We start from the raw sequence: 20561 nt of genomic DNA, 5'->3' as shown, positions 1-20561 counted from the left end.
GTAACATTGTTTTTCATTGGTTGTTTCAACTACAAAAAATTATGAACAACCAATGAAAGTACTGTTTATAGAGTACACGGTAGGCGCTTATAACTTGTGGGCTTTATCGCCGCTTGAGGGCGACATGTACACGCTTTATTAGAAACGTAAAGTTGATCGAAAACGATTACGAAGAGTTACATGGCTTTTCAACATGATGGCAGAAAATGACTGCAAATTGACGTTCAACTTTCTCGAACGAAATTGATATTTTCATAAGAGATACCTCTGGATAAACAGAACCAACAATGGTGAGAACTTTGTCATATTGATTTTATAAATTGGAGAAGAAACTAAATAAAATTTTGTTACTTAATTTTTAAATTTGATTTTGAAGAATAGTTCTAATTTTTGTTGATCCTGTTGTCTGTTGATGGGCCTTATTAAACTTATTTATATTAATTTGAAACACTAGGCACGCTGTCAGTTTAAATCATTGTTCATGTTCAACTTCAATTCATGAGTGTTTTTAACGTTTTAAAATGCAAGTTAAGCATAATATTGCAGAGTACCCCAGTCCAGTGGTCGATTTCACAAAACTTTACGCAACTGCTGTGTAAGCATGATAAGTCCACTTGCGCAACGTTTATTGAGCAAGTAATTGAGCCGTAAACGTTGAGCAAGTGGACTTAAGCAGTTGCGTGAAGTTTCGTGAACTGAAATCGTTTGCTGGTCTGTAGCATAGACTTTTATCCGTAGCCATAGGCCATGCTCCATAAAAAAAGCATTAATTTAAATAAAATAAAATATGCTCATTTAATATTTAATTTTTTAAAAAGTCATTAGGGCCTACATCCAAAAAGGAAATCAAACAAGAATCTACGTCTTCATTTAATAATCGTATATCGCTGTCTAATAAATTCTCTCACAATTTTTCAGAATCCTTTCCTTCTGGTTACAATATTGTTATTTGTGGTGAAGCTGTCCTTGATTTATTAAATTATAACCAAAACATAAAATTGATTAAATTGAAAATGAGATATTAACTAGTGCTTCCTTCTCCTTTTGTTTTAACAGGCTCGGAATTCAGAAAAAGCAATGTGAGTATGTTGGCATGAACATGTAATATACATGTACCCCGAGCGTGCCATTTGTGTGTGTGTGTTTTGCAGTCTTCTCTTTGTTATATTTGGTCTTAGTTGCCAGACATACCAGAATGCCAGGCTGGATATATAGGGAACGGATATAGACCCATTGCGTTTTCATTTTAAGTATGAAAAATCAGAAAACAAAACAAATGATAAATCAGTACTGAGCCCCTGTTACTGGCCTTCTTAAATACCCCTGCAGTAAGGAATCTGTATATTATCTTTAAGACTGATGAAAGTTCTATTTTTCTTCCTTGAAAAGTGACAAAGTTCAGCTTCTTCTCCCATTTTATTACTCGACACTAGAGAGTCCATACCTCAGGATAAAAATGCCAAGGAGCAATTTAAGTGTTTGGTTCAAAGATACAAGACCTGGCCAGGACCGAGACTTCAAAATTTGAACTCGCATTGTGGTGACTGAGCCATAAATAGTGCAATAATAGCAATGACCAATTATGATATCAGTTATGAAAACTGATTACCTTGAACTAGCCTTGAAGCTGCTCATCTTGACATTCACATATATGTAGATATCGTTTTGCAAGGGATATGTTGATTGGTAACAGAGAGAAATAAACATGATTGCTATGACAACAGTTTAAAGTGTAACAATATTATTTTGTCCACCCATTTTTCAGGACCAAGCTGGCGCGATGGCGTCAAGCACAGATGGAAGAAGGAAAGGTGAGAGAGAAGCGACCTTACCTGGCCACAGAATGCGAAGACTTACACAAGGCAGAGAAATGGAGACGTCAGATTGTATCGGAGGTGTCCAAGAAGGTAGCTCAGATACAGAACGGTGAGTACCAGCTGCGAAAATCAAAGCAGGGTGTGCCTTACCCACTCAGGGGATAAGTCCACAAGACCGATGGGCTTGTAGTTAGCTCAAAACTTTAGACTGACTGCAATTTTATTTGCCATATTGGCTCGTGACTGACCTTACTTTGTGTACTCGGGAATGTTATTTGGCCAGTGGCCAGTAGTAAGTTTTTGGATTATGCCTGTACTAGTGAAATTTACTACTAGACTAGTCGAGTCTCAAATAGTTGCGACTTAAAAACTAGTCTTGAATAGTTGCATATGGGAAATTGTCTGATTGTGTTGTAAATTATGTTGTTGTGAATAGTCCTGAGCGACACACAATTGGTTTCCAAAGCAGGAAGTCGCGACTATTTTTTGTAGTAGTCGTGGCGGAACGATTAACCGAGTAGTTGAAAAACAGTAGCCGTGACTCGACTAAGCAATAGTCGCGACTTTGACACTAGTCGCGACTTTGACACTAGTCGCGACTTTGACACTAGTCGCGACTTTGACGCTAGTCGCCCAAGTCGCTCAGGCTTAATTTGTATACTTATAAAAATTGAACATTCCATCCATTCCATCCAACAGCTGGACTCGGTGAGTTCCGAGTTCGCGATCTTAACGATGAAATCAACAAACTACTACGCGAAAAAATCCACTGGGAGTCTCGGATCGTTGAGCTTGGTGGTCCTGACTACAGGGTGAGTCGTCTTTAAAATCAGTGTTTGAACATTTTGTTTCAATTCTAGACAATTCATTAAAGTTTTTGAAAATAATATTGAATAGTTCATAGAATTTCATTTTGATACTTCAGGTAGAAAGTAAAAGTGTATTTGTTTCTAGTTTCAAAAATTATCTTGGAGTTACATGTACTTTTTCGTTTTTAAGTCCCTGAAACATTGATGCGTTTCAATAACTTTTAGCAAACAAATTGCTGAATGATTTTCCCAATAAAAGCATGCTTATAAAATGTTTTTTAATTTTTTTTTATTAAAGTTAAAATGATTCTTAAATGCTCAAAAATAAAAAAAGGACCCAAAAGAAATAATATTGTGGCTATTTCTTTGTGTAAATTGAATGAAACCACTCTGCGAGCCTGTAATTTCATCCTTGAAAGGTGAAAGCCATTTTCATTTTTCAAGGGGCACTTCCATTGGACCTCCATTGCCTCTGTGTAATTCCAGACCCGACTTCAACATTAAAAGCCAGTGCAGTTATGTCACTATTATACTGTTTGGCCCTCACCCCCAGAAAATTGGCCCCAGGATGTTGGACAAGGAAGGAAAGGAGGTTCCAGGAAACCGAGGGTATAAATACTTTGGAGCGGCCAAGGATCTACCGGGAGTGAGAGAACTCTTTGAGCATGAACGTAAGTTTAAAACTAAACACTCAGTTTTTGTCAACTACAAAAACCAGGTGTTCGGGACATTTCAATGGATGGGGAGTGGCTCACCTAAGTGGCATTTCCTAATGAGTATCTAACTACATGTGAAGTTTCAAGTTTATATGAGTTTTTGAAGTGTGCTTTTGTTAGCTGAAACTTGCAGGGGGATAGGAAGAAGAAAGAAAGAAAAAAAAGTCTTTTTAAAACCAGATATTTAGAGTTTGCCTTCAGACAAGCTCAAGGTTTTCAGCTTTCGGATGTACTAGCCTGGTGGAAAATAATACGAAAATATTGCAGCTTGATTTATTCTCGAGATATGTAATAATACCTAATTTATTTCAGTAAATAATAAATCTCCTGAGGACGAGCATAGTATACTGGTCAAAACTGCTTAATGCGCCGTAGCACCTTGTAAATCCTTATAAGGTGCTACATAATTGGTTCTCAGAATATATCACTTCAATGATCTCTTTTTCTGAAAGTTTGTATATGCTCAGCGCCTTGAGTACCTTGTTGGTAGATACATGCACTATATAAGACTCTGATATTCAATTTTAAAACTTCAAGGCTGTTATGATTTATCACAAAGAAGCTACTTTACCCATGTGGTTGTTACCCACAGTCTCATTTCTTATTTTGGAAATTTGTTTTGTAAATTTCGTCTCTGGAAGTGTGGTCAGATTCCCCCCCCCCCTACCTTGCCTCTCCTGTCCCCCTGCCCATCTCACTATCTCACTCACTTCCCAATTACATAATGTTCAAGTTTTTTAAAATGCTCTTGGTACCCTTTATGAAACATTCACAACAAAACTAAACAGTATTTAGCAAAGGTTTTTTGTTTCGTTTCATTCAGCACCACCACCTCCAAGAAAGACGAGAGCAGAATTGATGAAGTTTATTGATGCTGATTACTATGGTTACAGAGATGAGGATGATGGAGTCTTGGTACCTCTTGAGGTGGAACATGAAAAAGAAAGTAAGTGTTTGCTTAAGTCCTTTTGAGTGCTGCAGCTTCTTGTGATGCCTTACCAAGCCATTTATATTTTGTTTTAAACTTTGTGAGTTCTTTTTATTGAAAATAAAATCTACTAGACTGACAAACACTTTCTGTGACATCACAAATTCACAACAAATAATTTGCATTAGTTGAACTGTGAAAACTGCCATGTGACAATAAAATTTGCTTTGCATGAAGTATGAACCGGGCTTTACCCCCAGCCTTAACTTGAAATATGGACTTGGCATTTTAAAGGTCCACCAAGGAAAGTGAAAATGAACTTGAAATTCTCACCCAGTCCATAAATTTGTTATCTTCCAGTTATTGCAGCAGCAGTAAGTGAATGGAGGTCTAAGAAGGAGGCAGGGTTACTAAGCGAGGAAATCACCAAGGACCAAGAAGCAGAAGAGGACATATACGCCATCCAGCAAGACCCAGTGGTCAGAACCATTGATTATCTTAACCCCCTAGTATCTTTGACTGTAGACCCCATTCTAGAGCTCCATTATGAGAAAGGCTTTGAACCAGGGTCCATAAAGAGAATGGCAGGGTGAGATACCACTGATGAGCCAACCTGAACTAAAAAACCCAATGCATATGCTGGGGCTCCACTCTGAGGCCGGATTTAAACCAAATTTGTTTGCTAAGTGTGGTAGGGATCCGATCTTGGTTTTTCTCATGTAGCAAGCGAGTGCCCCCACAGTTAGTATTTTTGTTAGGTTTATTCATTCTGTTTTCTAAGTGTACCCTTTTTCGGGGGTTTCATTAGCAAAAAATGAATGGGGCACCAGTCGCAACAATGTCAACTTTATGGAATGTTGGCTGGTAACCTGTTTCTTCTAATAAAGCAAGACTTATCTGTACTTAGTAAGTTGTTTGCTTACCACTTCATACATTTGAGCACATGGCCCAATTTCTGGAAGCTGTTAAGCAAAATTTCTTGGCTAAGCAAGAAAGGACAGGGATACCAATAGTAGCTATGGAAACTGTATTTTAATATGCAAAAGTTTGTTGTGCTTTAGCAAGTTTGTGTGCTTACAGGTTTTTATGAAATTGGGCCCAGGGGCGGATTTCTCAAAGACTTAGGACTAGTCTTATCTCGAGTTAGTATGAGATACAAGTCCTAACTTAGGACTAGCCTTTAGTTGTTAACATCTCCTAGGACTAGTCCCAAGTTAAGACAAGTCCTAAGTTCTTTGTGAAATCGACCCCCTAATCCATTAAGTTCTATTTCTGACCTGCATTTTGTGTATTTGATTAACAGTCTGATGATGATGAGGAAGCTGAGGAGATGGATGCAGAGGAGGGCCAGCCTCGGTATGTCGCCCACGTACCAGTACCATCACAAAAAGAGGTCAGTTTAACAAACTTATTAATAAGGGGTTTAAGACATTGCATGCTTTTAATCCCGTAACGTTCTTAAATATTTACGTAATTTTTATATCGTAATTTTATCATGTGATTTTACCACAGTAAGATAAAGTCCTGCTAAATTCCCATTATTATGTTTACTTTTAACATGTTAGTTCATTCGCAGGGCCCAAATGGAAACCGGTTTTTTGTATTGGTTTAAGGAAAATTAAGGAAATAAATAAATAAATGCTTCGTTTTTGAAAGGGCAAGGGCACCAAGGCATTTTCTCCTCAGTAAAGGGCACCCTTTAAGGAAATTGTAAATTTCTACTGGATCATTTCAAGGGCACCAAGGCAATGACCAGGGGGGGGGGCATAGAGGCAATCGCCTTTGTTGCCTCCGTGAAGTATAGGTTTGCGATAACACCATGTGTATATCTACTTGCTAGGTAGATTTGTTCTTTCTACTACCATATTTTGATGATTTCTTTATTTTATTTTGAACAGGTCGAAGAGGCGTTGTTGAGAAGGAAAAAGATGGAGCTTTTAGAAAAATACGCCAGTGAAACGTTAATACAACAAGGGAATGAAGCTAAGACGTTAATGGGAATTTAGCAGAACTTTATCTTACCATGGTAAAACTTGTGGGGTTGGAAAGAGCAGGCTCATTTAAAATATTTTGTTTTTCAGTAAAGGTAAAATATTGTTTGAAAAGGTTGGCACAGTAAATGATCAAGTTCCTACGACATACCATGACATTGTATATTTAAAACGTTTCTAGTAGTTTTTTGGTGAAGTTATTTTCTGGCTCACAAAAAAAAAACCCGTTCTGGGTTATTGATATTTGTATCAACAATTTACCCTGTTGTTTTTATTTCCTTTCATCAATGAACACTCTTTAGGAGTTTGCTCAACCCATCGCTGATTCAGTACTAAAAAGTTGTTTTATTGCGTCGGGACAAGTGTGAGCCAAATTTACATGATGCAAAACGAGTAAAACAAAAAGATTCTGTTTTTCACTGTTTTATTAATATTTATTTTGTTGGCGATTGAAACGAGAAATCATCCGATTTCAAAATTTGTTTGATTACCAGTTGGGGTTTTAGTAGACTTGTGGACAAGTCGTTAAATCGGCCCACGCCCTGAGATAGTGCTCTCCCGAGATCACTGCTCTCACGCGAACGGATGGCTCCCCGATGAGGAGTCGAAATCGGGGAGCCATCCGTTCGCGTGAGAGCAGTGATCTCAGGAGAGCACTATCTCAGCGCGTGGGGCTGATTTAACGACTTGTCCACAAGTCTAGGGTTTTAGTTGTTGTTGACTTCAATATCATGTGAACTGAAAATATTTTTAACGAGGAAGTAAAATGTCTATAATATGGATACAGGATAGTTGAAGCAGGGAAGTAAGCTCCCGATTCACAGTTGCCCAAAACAAACCTGGCTAATACAGTGTCATGAAACTACTCCTTAAAGTTAAAGTAAAGGCAGGGTGTACTTTTTCATAATTACTTCTCAAGTTAATGGCGATAAAACCTTACTTGGTAAAGAGCACTGGAGAGTTGATGATATAGTAAAACATAGTTGGAAACAACCCCTTTTAAAGTAATGTAGTTTTAGATAAAGAGGTTACACCTAAACATTTGAATCTAAAAAAGTGTTTCAGGCATCAGGTGTCTGGAAGCACACAATTCTATGCAACAAAGATATTTCCCCTCATTATTTACTTCCAAATTCGATAACCAATTTGGCCCAAATGTTCACAGGTTTGTTATTGCATACATATGTTGAGACACACCAAGTGTGGGTACTTACCCACTCTGTTCTTTTCTTTTATGTAGGGACACAAGTTTATCCATGGATGCGTTTTTGTAAAAATGTAGTTGTAGATAATGTTTTCCATTGTAAGGACGTTTAAGCTTACACTTATTAAATTTGCATAATCTTTTGTTAAGGAAATGAAGACGTAATAAAGATGTAAAGTACTCAGTTTCACATTCAATTGTGTTTTGCTTGAGTCTTTGGAAATGTTGTAGTTGTAACTTTTTTGTTTAGCATTTTCTAAAGAGATAACCAAAGAATTCAAACTTAGAAATGACACAATTGTTGAAAAGAGAAATAAGTTACTTGCACAGTTCACTAAACATGAAACTTAATGTGAGAAACCCATCAGTTTGCCCTGTGGTTTTAAAAATAGCGACGGAGCTTACACTTGTTTAAATCTTGTTTTGGGTAATTTTAACAGTTTAGTCCGTGTTTATTTGTGTACGGCCAAAAAGGAGATGTGACAACGCAAATAACCTCACAACAATTCTATACCATCCACCCTGATAATAAGACAGTTCTTTTCAGAACTGGGAAGTCTCCCGAACCCCCGATTATCTACTCCGCGGCAGTAGAATATAGCAAGACAGTTCTCTAAAGAACAAACTCTACCTGGCAAGTAGTTACACACATGGTGTTACCGCAAACCAATTATACAACAATTCTAAAGTGGACAATAGTACCGGGGTCCGCCCAAAATAATCTACTGTTTACAAAATAAATAGTTTGACCCGTACTAGTTTCTGTGTTGTTTTGTACATCATGTGGTTTCCATATTACCAACAAATAAATAGGGGTAAGTACATGGTACGTCATTGTATTTCTGGGCAGTGTCCGGTCACGTGAGTCAAATCGTGCCATGTCATTGGTCACGCCCACTTTCTATTAATACGTCATATGTATGGTACCTGAACGTACGCATACGTTTAAGAGCGTTCCTATTCTAAAAATTAGTGGGTACCAGTTTAAATGAGATAATTAATCGCCTTCTTGTCGCTGTGTGTCGCTGGAACGCCGGTTACAATGCTTTTCTGACGTGATAAGAAAGAAGTGTTTTTCTGTTATATTGGTCGGGCTGAACATGGCGGCCAAGAGGTGTATTCAGACACTTTTACAACGGAATTGCTCCCAGTTACGGAGACATTTTAGCGTTTTTAACAACCGGAGACAATCCTTTAATGTTCATAACGCGGTATGGTATACTTTTGTTTGGTAAAATCAATGATCAAAGGTATTTTTTTTCTCCGAAGATAAATCAATATTTGTTGCCGATTTGGTCGATCGTGTATCTTTTCAAAAGAGTTGTCTGCTAGACAGTATTTTGCATTGTGTTTGGTTTGGCATTTATATGATTATTATACTGAACTGAAAGGGAGTTCTTCATCTTCAAACCCCGATAAATAAATGCTTGTATAAATTGCTGAATAGATGAGATGATCATAAACCCTCCGGCCCGATCAGGAACCAGAGTGCTCATCAATGGTTTTTTAGTATTCTTTTTTAGAAAAGATTGTTTTTTATGATGAGGAAAAATATTCCAATCCTCTGGTTTCCAAATCCAATGGAATCCAATTTCAGTAAACCATGAAGGAAGAATGTGAAAATTACATCCAATTTGGTGTTGACATTATTACGTTTTTTTCTGAAATATTGTTTTCTGAATGCTGGGATAACTTTCCGTATGGCGCCACCACTTTTTTACTCTTTACAAAAAGGGATATCTCATTGAGGTAAATTAGATACTATATTATTTCATGTATCCACTTTTTCACTCATTTTTACAAAAAAGGATATCTCATTGAGGTAAATTAGACACTATATTATTTCATGTCGAATGAAAAAGTGGTGGCGCCATACGGAAACTTTCGCTGCATTAAGACTTATTTTGAGTCAACTCGATCCCAAGTCAACTCGGTCCGTATGGTTGACAGGAAGTATGTTTTCTTTGAATTGGAAAACAAAAAAACTAATAAGGTCTATCGCGATTCATAAACGCAATGCATTGTGGGAAGGAATATGGGGTGGTTTCTATGCAGTTTCTACGACTCGCGCAAGCAACGTCTATACCTTTGTGTGGGTTCAACAGCGCCCTCTCGTGATATTTTGCTATTCGCGATAAACCTTATGTATAATGTCCTTTGACTTTGTACATGAAACGGGATCATCTGCACCGATGTTCGGGTATAATATTCGATGCCTTCAATAGCGACCCATTTGCTTCTATACTCAACATTCACTTTTGAAAATTACCGAGTGTGCTGGCCAAAAAAAAATGTCTTAAAATGTCTCTTTGCTTTCAACCAGAGTATTTTTCTGTATGGCTCTCAACAATTCATTAACGTTAACTGACAAACATTAATAATTGAATCCTCTTTGATTTCTTTTCAAGCAAAATTAAATAATATAAAAACAGTACGAATAACATAATTATTAAAAACTCAAGAAAGGAAATTAATGTTTGGTTAAATTATAAAGAAAACTTTCAAGTAAACGGATCACCAATTTAACTTATAAGAATAATAAATAATATCCAAAATCTACTAATTAATAATAGTAATAATAATAATAATAATAAACAAGACTTATAAAAGCGCATTTTACAAGATACAATTAAAAAACTAGAAACTTAATGTTTGGTCGAAAATAAATAACAAATATAATATCGTGTATATATGTGTTACTTTCCCTACTTTTCACCTACGTGACTCCCGGTTAGAATCACACCTCAGACCAAAGCTTTGTACATGTATGTGGATTGGATTTTCAGTCCCTTCCTGATTGCGTGAGTTTCCCTCCAGTTGGGGTTTCCCTCCCACATCCAAAGACTAAACATTTCCTCACAGTTCCTATTCATCCTGTGTTACTGGCGCTCATTGTGCTATTAAATGTGTTTTAATAATAACAATTTTAAAAAGATTATAGATTTTCCATTTTGAGTGTATTTTGGGCTAAGTAAAATGAGCGAGACACTCTTTTGTTTTTCAGAGAAAATTTGTTATTAGTTAAAAACAATTAAATAAATAATTAAAGCTCCTTGTTGTCGCCTAATTTAAAATATGGATAATTCTTTTTACTTGTATTAATTTTTGTCTACGATTCAGGAGTTTGGCCAGTCCCCTCAGTTCGGCATACTGTTCGACATTGACGGAGTTCTAGTACGCGGGAAGCGTGTTCTGAACGAAGCAGTCGAGGCCTTCCAGAAGCTGTCCGATGGAGAGGGTCATCTACGAGTGCCAGCAGTGTTTGTTACCAACGCTGGCAACAAGCTGAGACAAGCTAAAGCAAAACAGCTAACCGAATGGCTGGGTGTTAAGGTATCTACTCTATAGTGATCGTAACTAGTCCTAACCCCTACACATATAGTTAAAAAAAAAATAAAAAATACTGGGCCACTGAATACTCTCAGCGGTCAGAGGCCAGTCAAGCTTGGCTTAGTTTCACAGTGCTGCTTACTACAACTGTGTTTGAGGTTGTAACTTACGGCTGTATGGCTGTTGTACCCTAAGCCATGCTTAACTCAAAATAATCACATGGCCACGTTCAGTGAACAGAGTCCAGTAACAACCTGGGCCTTTTTTATAGTGCTGCTGACTGCAACTTTCAACTGTGTTTGATGTAACATGTTTAGGGCCTACCTATTAACTGTAACTACATGTAATCATTGTAAAGCGCTGCATAGCTCAAAATAACCACAGGGCCAACATGGCCAATGGCCATTTTTAGTCTGGCCAGAGTTCAGTCAAACAAATGAGTCAGCCTTGGCCTAGTTTCATATGTACATAGTATGTAGTTACTGCTTACTGCAACTGTGTTTAAGGTTATAAATACATCTCAAATGTTTACTCTAGTTTGTAAATTATTTGTGTTTTGATAATATTTTCAAACCTGACTTAATCTTTTTGTGCGTAGATTCATCCGGACCAGGTGGTTATGTCCCACAGCCCACTCAAGATGTTTCCGCAGTTTCATGACAATCACGTTCTTGTCTCGGGACAGGGGCCTATCAAAGAGATCGCTAAATAGTATCCTTTTTGATCACTTCTGTATAATATATTAGATGTTGAGTATCATGTTATCAAGAGTTATATTTATCTGAATGCTTGATGTTTGAAAATTGTTCTCTAGAAAAGTTTCATTTATACACAAATTTCAAAGGAGCTGGTGAACAAATAACTACAGTACACGTATATAATACAAACCCTAAAAAAAACAAAAAACAAGCGTCAACTTTTTTTTTGAACCTTGAAGGATCTGTCAAAACTATATCATGTGTAGGCCTGTTTGGTGTTTTTTGTGTACAAATCAAGCATTTTCAGAGTTTGACCTTCTTATCTGCCAATATTGCACAATATTTAGTGTGGCCTCATACTTTCAAACACCAATCTAGATTTAGACTTTGTTAAAGGTTGATGATCTTTATTTAGTAAAACACCTGATTCATGCTATGTCTGGGTTTTTGTGGAAGGCTCACAAACCATTTTTACTCTGTATTTTCTTGTGTGTTTGGAAGATTAACAGCAACAAGCTGTGAGATGGCGATTGCGTTAACTCTGGGTATTTTTTACTTCCATTGTTTGATACAAATGTCAAAAGTGGATCAGGCTCTCTATTTTGTTAGTTGCTGATTCAACAAAATGAAAAAACATTAAACACTTACAGCCAGATAATCTTGGAGCCATTTGATATTTATACATAAAATATCGTCAATCGTCTACAAGTGGTGGCCACAAACATTCGTAAAATTGAAAACTAAGTGTCTACAGATGTGCGCATTTCTTGCATGTTATAATCACTATAAACACATAGTCGAGGTGTAAAACTATCCTCAAAATATCTTTTCCTGAACTGCAATAGTTTTTTTGAGAAATAAAAGTGTGGGTACTGGTTTTCGACACTACCATCAACATTGTACAATTGTCCATGGGCTTTAAATTCAAACCATTTAATTAAAATTCAATGAAAGTTTTTTTCTTTTTAGAATGTACAATTGGCATTGGTAAACAAACTTGATTACATGGACAGATGTTAATAATTTTATTTATTACCAAAACCAGTGGTTACCAGTACACAATTTGTACATTAATAGTAAGGTCAGACCATGGAGCTGAACTGTGTACTTTAACCCAGTAATAACCCCTGCTGTGGCTAGACAAAATGTAAGCATTATGTCATCTGTCAAACAAGTTCATTTGCATTAAATGCAGACAGACCATAACCTACCCTGGATGTCAAACCTTCTGTCACAGTTTAACATCAGATAATTATTAATTTTTTCCTTGTTTGGAAGGCTCCATGTTTAATTTGTTCATTTCTGGCTACGTCAGAACTGTCATGGAGATTTCCTACTTGTGGGCTTTAGTCACCATGTGAATCATTGTGGTGTGATGCATACATGTAGTGCGTTTAGTTTTTCGGTCACAGGTCACAAATGCTTTTAATCTAAATAAAACCCTCCACAAAACCCCACATGACAGAAGGAAACATACACACAAAAGAATTACATATTTATTTCTGTGACTTGTGGGTATCATTTTGCAGTTCTGTGAAATTACATACTTAATTTCTTAGAATGTTGTTATACAGCATTTAAATGTAGCACATTCCATTGGATAAGTGCAATGCAACTGACCATTTGGTTCATTTGTTCCTTCCTCTTTCGTACCAGACCAGTTTCTGCTCATGTTCTGAGCATGTGAACAGTGCTGTCTCTCAATGTGACATGTGCAGACACTTAGTATTGATTTTTGAATGTTCAGACCAGAGCAAATGACCATGGAGCTTTTTTACCTAATCCTACCTCCATGTTCATCAGACCATATAGAGCTAGTGGGAGTTCTGTGGTCCTTTCACAAGGATCTGTCCAGACTGCTGCTGGACCAAGGTCGAATGTGATGGACATATCACATGTGTCCACAGTTAGTGTTTCTGGCTAAAGCAAGGTTTTTAAAGCAAGGTTCAATTTCCTTTCTCTGTCCATGGTCCAATAGACCTTGGTATGTTACCTGGGGCTTGTGGAATCACATGTTTACTATTTAGTGCCACATAGGCTGGACCTCATGTAGGCATGATTTGTTCATCAGCTCAAACGACAAAAAAAAAATATATATATATTTTATCTGTATTTTTTTAACAACTTTTGATACGATGAAAAGGGCACATCTCAAAACTACACTGTAGTTCAGTTGTTACTTTTCTCAATCTGATACGGTACTGTATTGTTTACTGTAGCAGGTATTTTTGGGTGGGCTGATTTTCCCTCGTGAAAATCAGAAGGGGAATCAAATGCCATGTTAACTTTGCTTAAACAATAATATTTACCAGCTGTTTGCTCAAGTTAGTACATATCTGTAAGACAAGTATGTTCCGAGGGATAAAATTATTGCTATGGGGCCTACATGTACAAAATACTATTACTTTTAGGGCTTTATCTGTTGAATGATGATTGAATGGGAGATTTAGCATAACTAGTTGTAGTAAATAGATTAGGATAGATTTTGATTGGTTTGTGATCTAGTCAAAGTAATTTGTTCTTTTACGTAGTCAATGGATTTTCGATGGATTACAAAGACAGACTTTTCCTTAACCAGGCTTTTCCTTCCCAGTCTTGGCTTTACTAAAGTGACCTCAGTTGAAGATGTACGTGATATGTTTCCACATCTAGACATGGTTGATCATCAGAGGAGAGCACCAGCAGGCAATGTAAGTATGCTTACGCTGACTGCATTTCTTTGCAATAGTCTTCATTGCATATTCGCAAGGCTACATGTAGTTCTTTACACTGTTTTAAGTCTCTGTTAAAAACTCATTTGTTTGAAGCTGCTTATTTGTAATCTGCTTTGTAAGCTATATTTCACTCATTGTTTTTTCATTGTTCTCTTTATACGCTCAGAACCTTTTGCATTAGGCATTTTGCACGTGTGTGCATCTAATGGCAGTTCCTTTGTTTTTAAAAGAAAAAGGCTCTGAGGTGTTTTCTTAAGTTTTAGGCATTAAAGATGAGTCCCATCCACACTACACGGACAAGTTAGTATTTAATATCAATGCTCAAACAAGAACTGCACCGGAATGAAATCTAATACTACAGCAATATGTACTTGTTCTTATTTTATTCTGACTAGAATACTTTTCTTTTTCTTCTTCAGCCCAATGTAGATATTTTCCTTCCTAAGATCGAGGCAGTGGTTCTATTTGGAGAGCCAGTCCGATGGGAGACCAATCTTCAGCTGATTCTCGATGTCCTTATCACCAACGGCCAGCTCAACCAAACGCTGGACCATGTGCCATACCCTAATATACCCGTGCTCGGATGCAATGTGGACCTCATGTGGATGTCTGAAGCCCCCCGCCCAAGGTAAAAATGACCCCTTTCATTTGGATTTGGATATTCTCAGTGCTCTTATTAGAGCCAAATGAAAAGAGAGAAGACAATGAAGAAATTTCAGTTTTAGATGTGGGAGGAAAAACCCGCGCAGTCAAGTAGGGACTGAAAACCCAATTCACTTAGTGCCCCCGAGAGCCAAATGAGAAGAGAGGAGACAATGAAGAAATTTCAGTTTAAGAACCCCAGAGAATTATTCCAGGGATCGGGAAAAACCACACAGTCAAGGACTGTAGGGACTGAAAACCCAATCCACACAGTGCCCTCGGTGGTATTCAAACTGGGATCCTAGATGTGAAGGCAAGGCAAGACACCACTACACCAACCTGACCGCCTTTGAGATAGGACTAGTCAACTGTTCTCGGCCACTAAAAGGTTAAAGTTTCTTTTTTCATTTATTACTTGCGAACCTCAAGTATCCAGTCAACCATTTAGCGTGGCCCTGGCTCGCTCAGTCAACCATGTATTGTGGCCCTGGTTTGCTCAGGGACTGTACATGTTGTTGTCATGCACCACTGAATGATTAAGCTGTTGCTATGGTAACTGTCAATTCCAGTTTTGCTATTGTCATACTGTACATATATGAAGCATGTACTTTATAGTTCATAGTAATTTCACAGACATACAATTTCTCATCAGCTGATTTGTAAAAAGTTTTTCTTTTCTTTTCTAGTGCCAAAGAAAACTGAGACAATTGTCATACATGTATTTGCTGTGCTTAGTAATTTTCTCTTGTGTTGGGGTTGTTTGTTTGTAAATAACAATGCCAGTTTGTTATAAATGAGCTTAGCTACAACTGTAGTAGTTGAAGGTAACAAAGCCATTATGCTGTTGATGTTTTGTAAACTGTTGCTCTTTTCTTTTCCTTTTAGGCTGGGTCATGGCTCCTTCATGGTCTGCTTAGAATCACTGTACAAGGTAAGGCATAGATTGTTATCACTTTATGGATGCACAGAAAGTATCAGAGGGAAACCTCAGCCAAAATGCTTCAGGAACCAGAGTTGAATTAAACATACCATGTGACTTGATGTCATTTTGGAGAAAGAGGTTAAAAATTGAAGTGGATTATGGTGTCTAATGGTTTATTTTTCATATACGGAGACTGCCAAATTCAGGGCTAGATAGCTTAGTTGGTAGAAAGCTGGCTCGTTCATGGTGTTAATCAGAAAGTCACAGGTTCTAATCCTGCACCAGTCAAATTTTTCTTTGTTCAACCAAATAATGTAGAAAAAAAAATATTAAAAAAATTCTAAAGATTTTTCTCAAACCAACTGGAAAATTACAAAGGAATCGTCTGTAGGTTTCTCAAACACATTGCCAAGAATAGACCCTGTCCAATGGACAATTCAACAGGGTGAACTCTCAAAATGCTTATTTATTTAAAAGTGAGCACTGGTTGTTAATTGTTTGGAGGATCTTAACAGTATACAGTAGTTCTACGTTGATGCAAGGCAACTGTAACTTTACTTTATTTCTTGATGGATTTACTTTCCACAGAAAATCACAGGGCGTGATCTACTGTACACAGTTCTAACGGGTAAACCTAGCCAGATAACCTACCACTGTGCCGAGAATGTACTGAGTCAACAGGCCCAGGCTATGGGGTGTACGGCACCGCTGAGGACCCTTTATGCGATAGGGTGAGTCTATGGAATCACTAGATCGTGTTGCTAATGTGTGTTTTGTGTCTTTTTAATGGAAGGGTCATGGCTGAGCGGGATGGTATATTCCCAGGCTTGGAATTTCAGCTTTGAACATGTTGAAAGGGCAAGGCCATTTTCATTTTGAAAAGGGCACCTTTCCATTTGAAAATCTTAATTATGGGAAACTTTGGAAGGGTGACAAGGCCGAGACCAGGGGTAACCAAGGCCATGGCCTCTGTGGTCTAGTGTATTTTAGGCTTGTATGCTGTGTGTTTGCCAGATGTTTAGGAAAATTGTTTAAAGCAAATCTTTTTGCTAAGCAAAAAGAAGCAGGGTATGACCTTATGGGATTTGGCTGGTAACATGTTTTTGCGAAACGGGAATTGTATGTTCTTATAACTTACCTTGGGTTCAATTTCACAGCATTGCTTACCACAGAATTTTGGGCTTACTGTCCTCATTCTGTGCTTACAGGAATGACACTCAATAAATGCGCTAGTTATGTAGAGCAAAGAGTTTGCGCATAGACAAGCATACAATGCATAAATTTCAATGTTACAGTAAGTGAAGATATATTGCAGAGATATGGATATACATGTAGGCTCTGGCCAGTCATGAGGCCCTTCCTTCCTGAGAGCGAATAACTCTATGCAAAAAACATTAAAGTTTGTATTTGCTTATGAATTGAATTACGATTGTGTGTACACTTTCAGGGACTTTCTTATTGAATTGAAGAATTTATTCGGAATTGATTTGCACTTTCTGACATACTTCAACATTATATCCCAGAGTCTCTTAACCTCAGCACTCCAGCCATAATCTAACAATCCCTTGCATGACAAAAGGGTAGGGGACCAGCCCTTTTCAGTTGCTGGTCCCCGATGCTGGAACTCTCAACCAAATCACCTCACTCCAGACATTCAAGTGTAAATTAAAAACCCAAAAGCATTGTATCTCTGCAAAATATGCTTTACAAGTCTTACTTATTTGTTATTATTAATTTAGTGACAACCCCATGACGGACATCTACGGTGCCAATCTCTACAACCAGTACCTGATGGCCAAATCCAACAGTCGTCTCAAGGTCCCCGGTCATCGTCATACGGCTACAATCCGCCAAGGTGTTGCCATGTCGGACAGCCATCATCCGATTCCGGACATAGACACCAATGGAGAGGATAGCGGTCACCACACCATCAATGAGCTCAATAGTCATGTATGTGAGGGGGAGGTTAAGATGAACGACATCGTCGATGACGGATGTTCTGTCTGCATGGAGTCTGTACTCGTCTACACCGGTGTGCATTCCAAACCCAACGAGGTGGGCCTTCTCAACGAAACCACGCTAGAGTTAGACCATGGACACAGGGACTTTGAATACAACAAAGCTCTGATTAAACCCAGTATAACCACGCAGAATGTACTTGAGGCAATCGACGTCATCTTTGATCGAGAGGGTTTCAAGTGAGCCCGTACCGCAAATCGTTCTGCCAAAATGTGTGTGATAATGGAGTGAAATGGGTGACTCCTTTAAAATGAAAACCCATTTAATTTATTGCTTCTGTGCACATTCTGTACTATTGTATGAAAGCAATTTTTGAAAACACTTTTGCATTCAAGGCTTGGGTGTGACGTGCAAACAAAGCTCTATTTTATATTTTTACTGGACTCTTTAAGGTCCCATAAAACACCGTTACTCTCAAGAATTTAACAACAATATTTCAAATATTTATTCTTGTGGTGAGGATGGTATTAGATGTTTATGCACCATAAATTATTGAATGTTTTAAGTTTTTGGCGACAGATATTTTTTAAATGCCCTGCTCATCATAAGAGAGAAAAGAAGAATAATTTCCTCATGGGTGACAATAAAGCAAGTTTGAGCAAAACCAACAATCATGAACCTTAAAATTGATTTCTAGATGAATTGAATAAATAAAAGTGTCAGAAAATACAAAAGCCTCCCAAAAGGATTTCTTGCCCCCCCCCCTCCCCAAAATTTTGAGCCGTGCTATGGGTAATGTAGTGGTGTGTTGTGAGTGAGAGGTCAATCACCCCGGACATAAGGTTTGTTGTTAAGAATCAGCAAAGTACGGGTTCGAGTCTTGGTCGTGAAACTGACTTGTAAACACTATGGCCACAGATTTACATTAAAATTACACGGTTTAAAGATAATGATAGTGGAAAGCTTTCCTTGAAATTTTACTTAAAATCACCCTGCCTTTAAACATTATTACAAATGAGTTGACTTGATCTAGAGTTGGCTGAGAAGGTTCAGTCATCCTTTACTAATTCTTATTCAGCCAAACGTGCTTTCATCATCGTAAATTATAACTTCAAATTTTTTAAAAAGGGTGGTGTCTGACATCTTTTTAAAAAGTGTATAATTTAAGTGTTTTCTCAAAGTATGCATTATAGTGTTTGATAGGCAAGGAATGTGTATAGAGTTGGGACATTAGTTGTACAGGGGTGGTCTGCAGGACTAAGTGCTCTTGTTTTAGTGAAAGTAATTAAAACTGGGCTTAATTTGTTTGCGGCAAAGGGTAAGTTGCAGGGTCTTCAAATGAAGTTACAACAACTTTGACAGTTTTGCTTCATGCTTCTCTGGAGGATTGATATTTATTATGAACCTTGTAATCAGTGAGCTTTCAGATTGAAATAAATCCATTATTATTTCTTTCTTTTTGATAATAAACAATCCTGCATTAAATTAACAATCAAGCTTTAAATTTAGTTGTTTGTTTGTTTCCTTATATCTAAGCATCGATTACCAAGCTCTCTTCCAACTTGGACTAAAAAATGTCTGCAAGAAAAACCAAACTAGAAAAATCTTGGTAAAACAGAAATTGGTTAGCGGCTACAATATCATGTGATGTACCATCTTTTCTAACTGATTCCCTCGCGAATATTGTGCTATGCAACTTTGTTTTGAAGCAACATTTTCTGTGTAGTCGCCCTGTGACATTTGACCCAAAGATATGTTTTTACAAGGTAAATACTAAACAAACTAATGTACTGTATAGGTTTCCTTTATTTAACATATGAACATGCAACTGTAAATATATTAGCATTTTCTGTAAATATCACTTCTGAATAAAAAATAAATCACTGTACTATCGCTAATAATAATAATAACATCAAGTGTTCCTAGTCGCACATCATTTTCTTAAACTATTTATTTTATCATTATATCATCCATTGTTTAAATTCATTTCTATAAAAGATTGTGTTGAACCAATTGTGGATATTATTTTGATTTAAAGTAAAAAACAGTGAAAATTAAAGAGTGCTTTTCATACATGTTATTTGTTTGCTTTTGGAAGGTTTAATGCTATTTATTTTAACGCTTTTTCATAAATAGCCTTTATAAGAGTAGCATCATTTCAGATGCAGAGGTTTTTATTAAGTAACAGCATTTATAAACCGCCCTCATTGTTTCAGATAATGCACATCGTTTCATTTTTCCACTGTACTGTTTTAAATAATTCATAAGAAAAGTTGTAAAACTGACTAGAAGTGCTTTTGTGTGTCAAGCCTTTGTGTTCAAAGCACCTTTAATGCAGATTTGACTATTTGCGGTGTACGTTTACTTTCATTTTCATTGTTTAACCCTAGGTGTAGCAGGTGAAATAATTTTAGAGAAACATATAGGGTAACTAATAGTAAAGTGAACATTTTGGACATTAAATAAATAAGAGAAACATATTCCTAGTTTTAGTCTTTTCTCCTGTTGTTTTGTGTCTTGTATTGTCATGATTTGGGGGGTTGATTGATTGGGGGGGGGTAGTTTTGTGGTACTCAGTTCTGTTAGATTATTAGGTTATTTCTGTTTGATATAATAACAGTTACAGTCTTCTTTTTTTTTTATAGCCCTTTATACACATGAAGGGGGTCTAAAAGTGCTTCCTTATTTTGGACATGTTAAAATAATGGGTAGCGACTGATACCCTAAAATTTGAAATTTAGCAGACTGAAAAGTAGCCCAGAAAAAAGGTGGGTCAACAATATCAAGCATTTCTGGGAAGAGGCTTGTTTGTTCAATTAGATTATCTTCCA

The 20561-nt window shown here is 37.1% G+C and overlaps 2 protein-coding genes across 2 annotated transcripts; both read left to right on the top strand.

Moving 5' to 3' along the window:
• The first annotated feature begins 133 nt into the window (after positions 1–133).
• On the top strand, positions 134–6802 carry LOC117306918 (pre-mRNA-splicing factor ISY1 homolog). The gene is made up of 9 exons (XM_033791495.1): positions 134–290; positions 1057–1079; positions 1766–1926; positions 2517–2629; positions 3180–3297; positions 4166–4288; positions 4631–4749; positions 5574–5663; positions 6169–6802. Exons 1-9 carry the CDS (start codon positions 288–290, stop codon positions 6274–6276), a joined length of 858 nt encoding a protein of 285 aa, XP_033647386.1. The 5' UTR covers positions 134–287; the 3' UTR covers positions 6277–6802.
• Positions 6803–8503: 1701 nt separating this feature from the next.
• Positions 8504–20210, top strand: LOC117306960 (haloacid dehalogenase-like hydrolase domain-containing 5). The gene is made up of 8 exons (XM_033791561.1): positions 8504–8676; positions 10586–10798; positions 11394–11506; positions 14087–14183; positions 14627–14835; positions 15735–15780; positions 16360–16502; positions 17511–20210. The coding sequence occupies exons 1-8, from the start codon at positions 8566–8568 to the stop codon at positions 17971–17973; spliced, it is 1395 nt and encodes a 464-aa protein (XP_033647452.1). The 5' UTR covers positions 8504–8565; the 3' UTR covers positions 17974–20210.
• Positions 20211–20561: the final 351 nt, after the last annotated feature.

This window comes from Asterias rubens, chromosome 2 (assembly GCF_902459465.1).
Source record: "Asterias rubens chromosome 2, eAstRub1.3, whole genome shotgun sequence".
Lineage (NCBI taxonomy): Eukaryota > Metazoa > Echinodermata > Asteroidea > Forcipulatida > Asteriidae > Asterias > Asterias rubens.
This window is presented reverse-complemented; position numbering and strand designations above follow the sequence as displayed.

Coding starts and splice junctions, on each gene's coding strand:
- LOC117306918 (XM_033791495.1), top strand. Junction 1,080..1,765: donor CGGAATTCAGAAAAAGCAAT/GTGAGTATGTTG, acceptor CCCATTTTTCAG/GACCAAGCTGGCGCGATGGC. Junction 3,298..4,165: donor AGAACTCTTTGAGCATGAAC/GTAAGTTTAAAA, acceptor CGTTTCATTCAG/CACCACCACCTCCAAGAAAG.
- LOC117306960 (XM_033791561.1), top strand. CDS start 8,566: ATGGCGGCCAAGAGGTGTATTCAGACACTTTTACAACGGAATTGCTCC. Junction 14,836..15,734: donor TCTGAAGCCCCCCGCCCAAG/GTAAAAATGACC, acceptor TTTTCCTTTTAG/GCTGGGTCATGGCTCCTTCA. Junction 15,781..16,359: donor GCTTAGAATCACTGTACAAG/GTAAGGCATAGA, acceptor TACTTTCCACAG/AAAATCACAGGGCGTGATCT.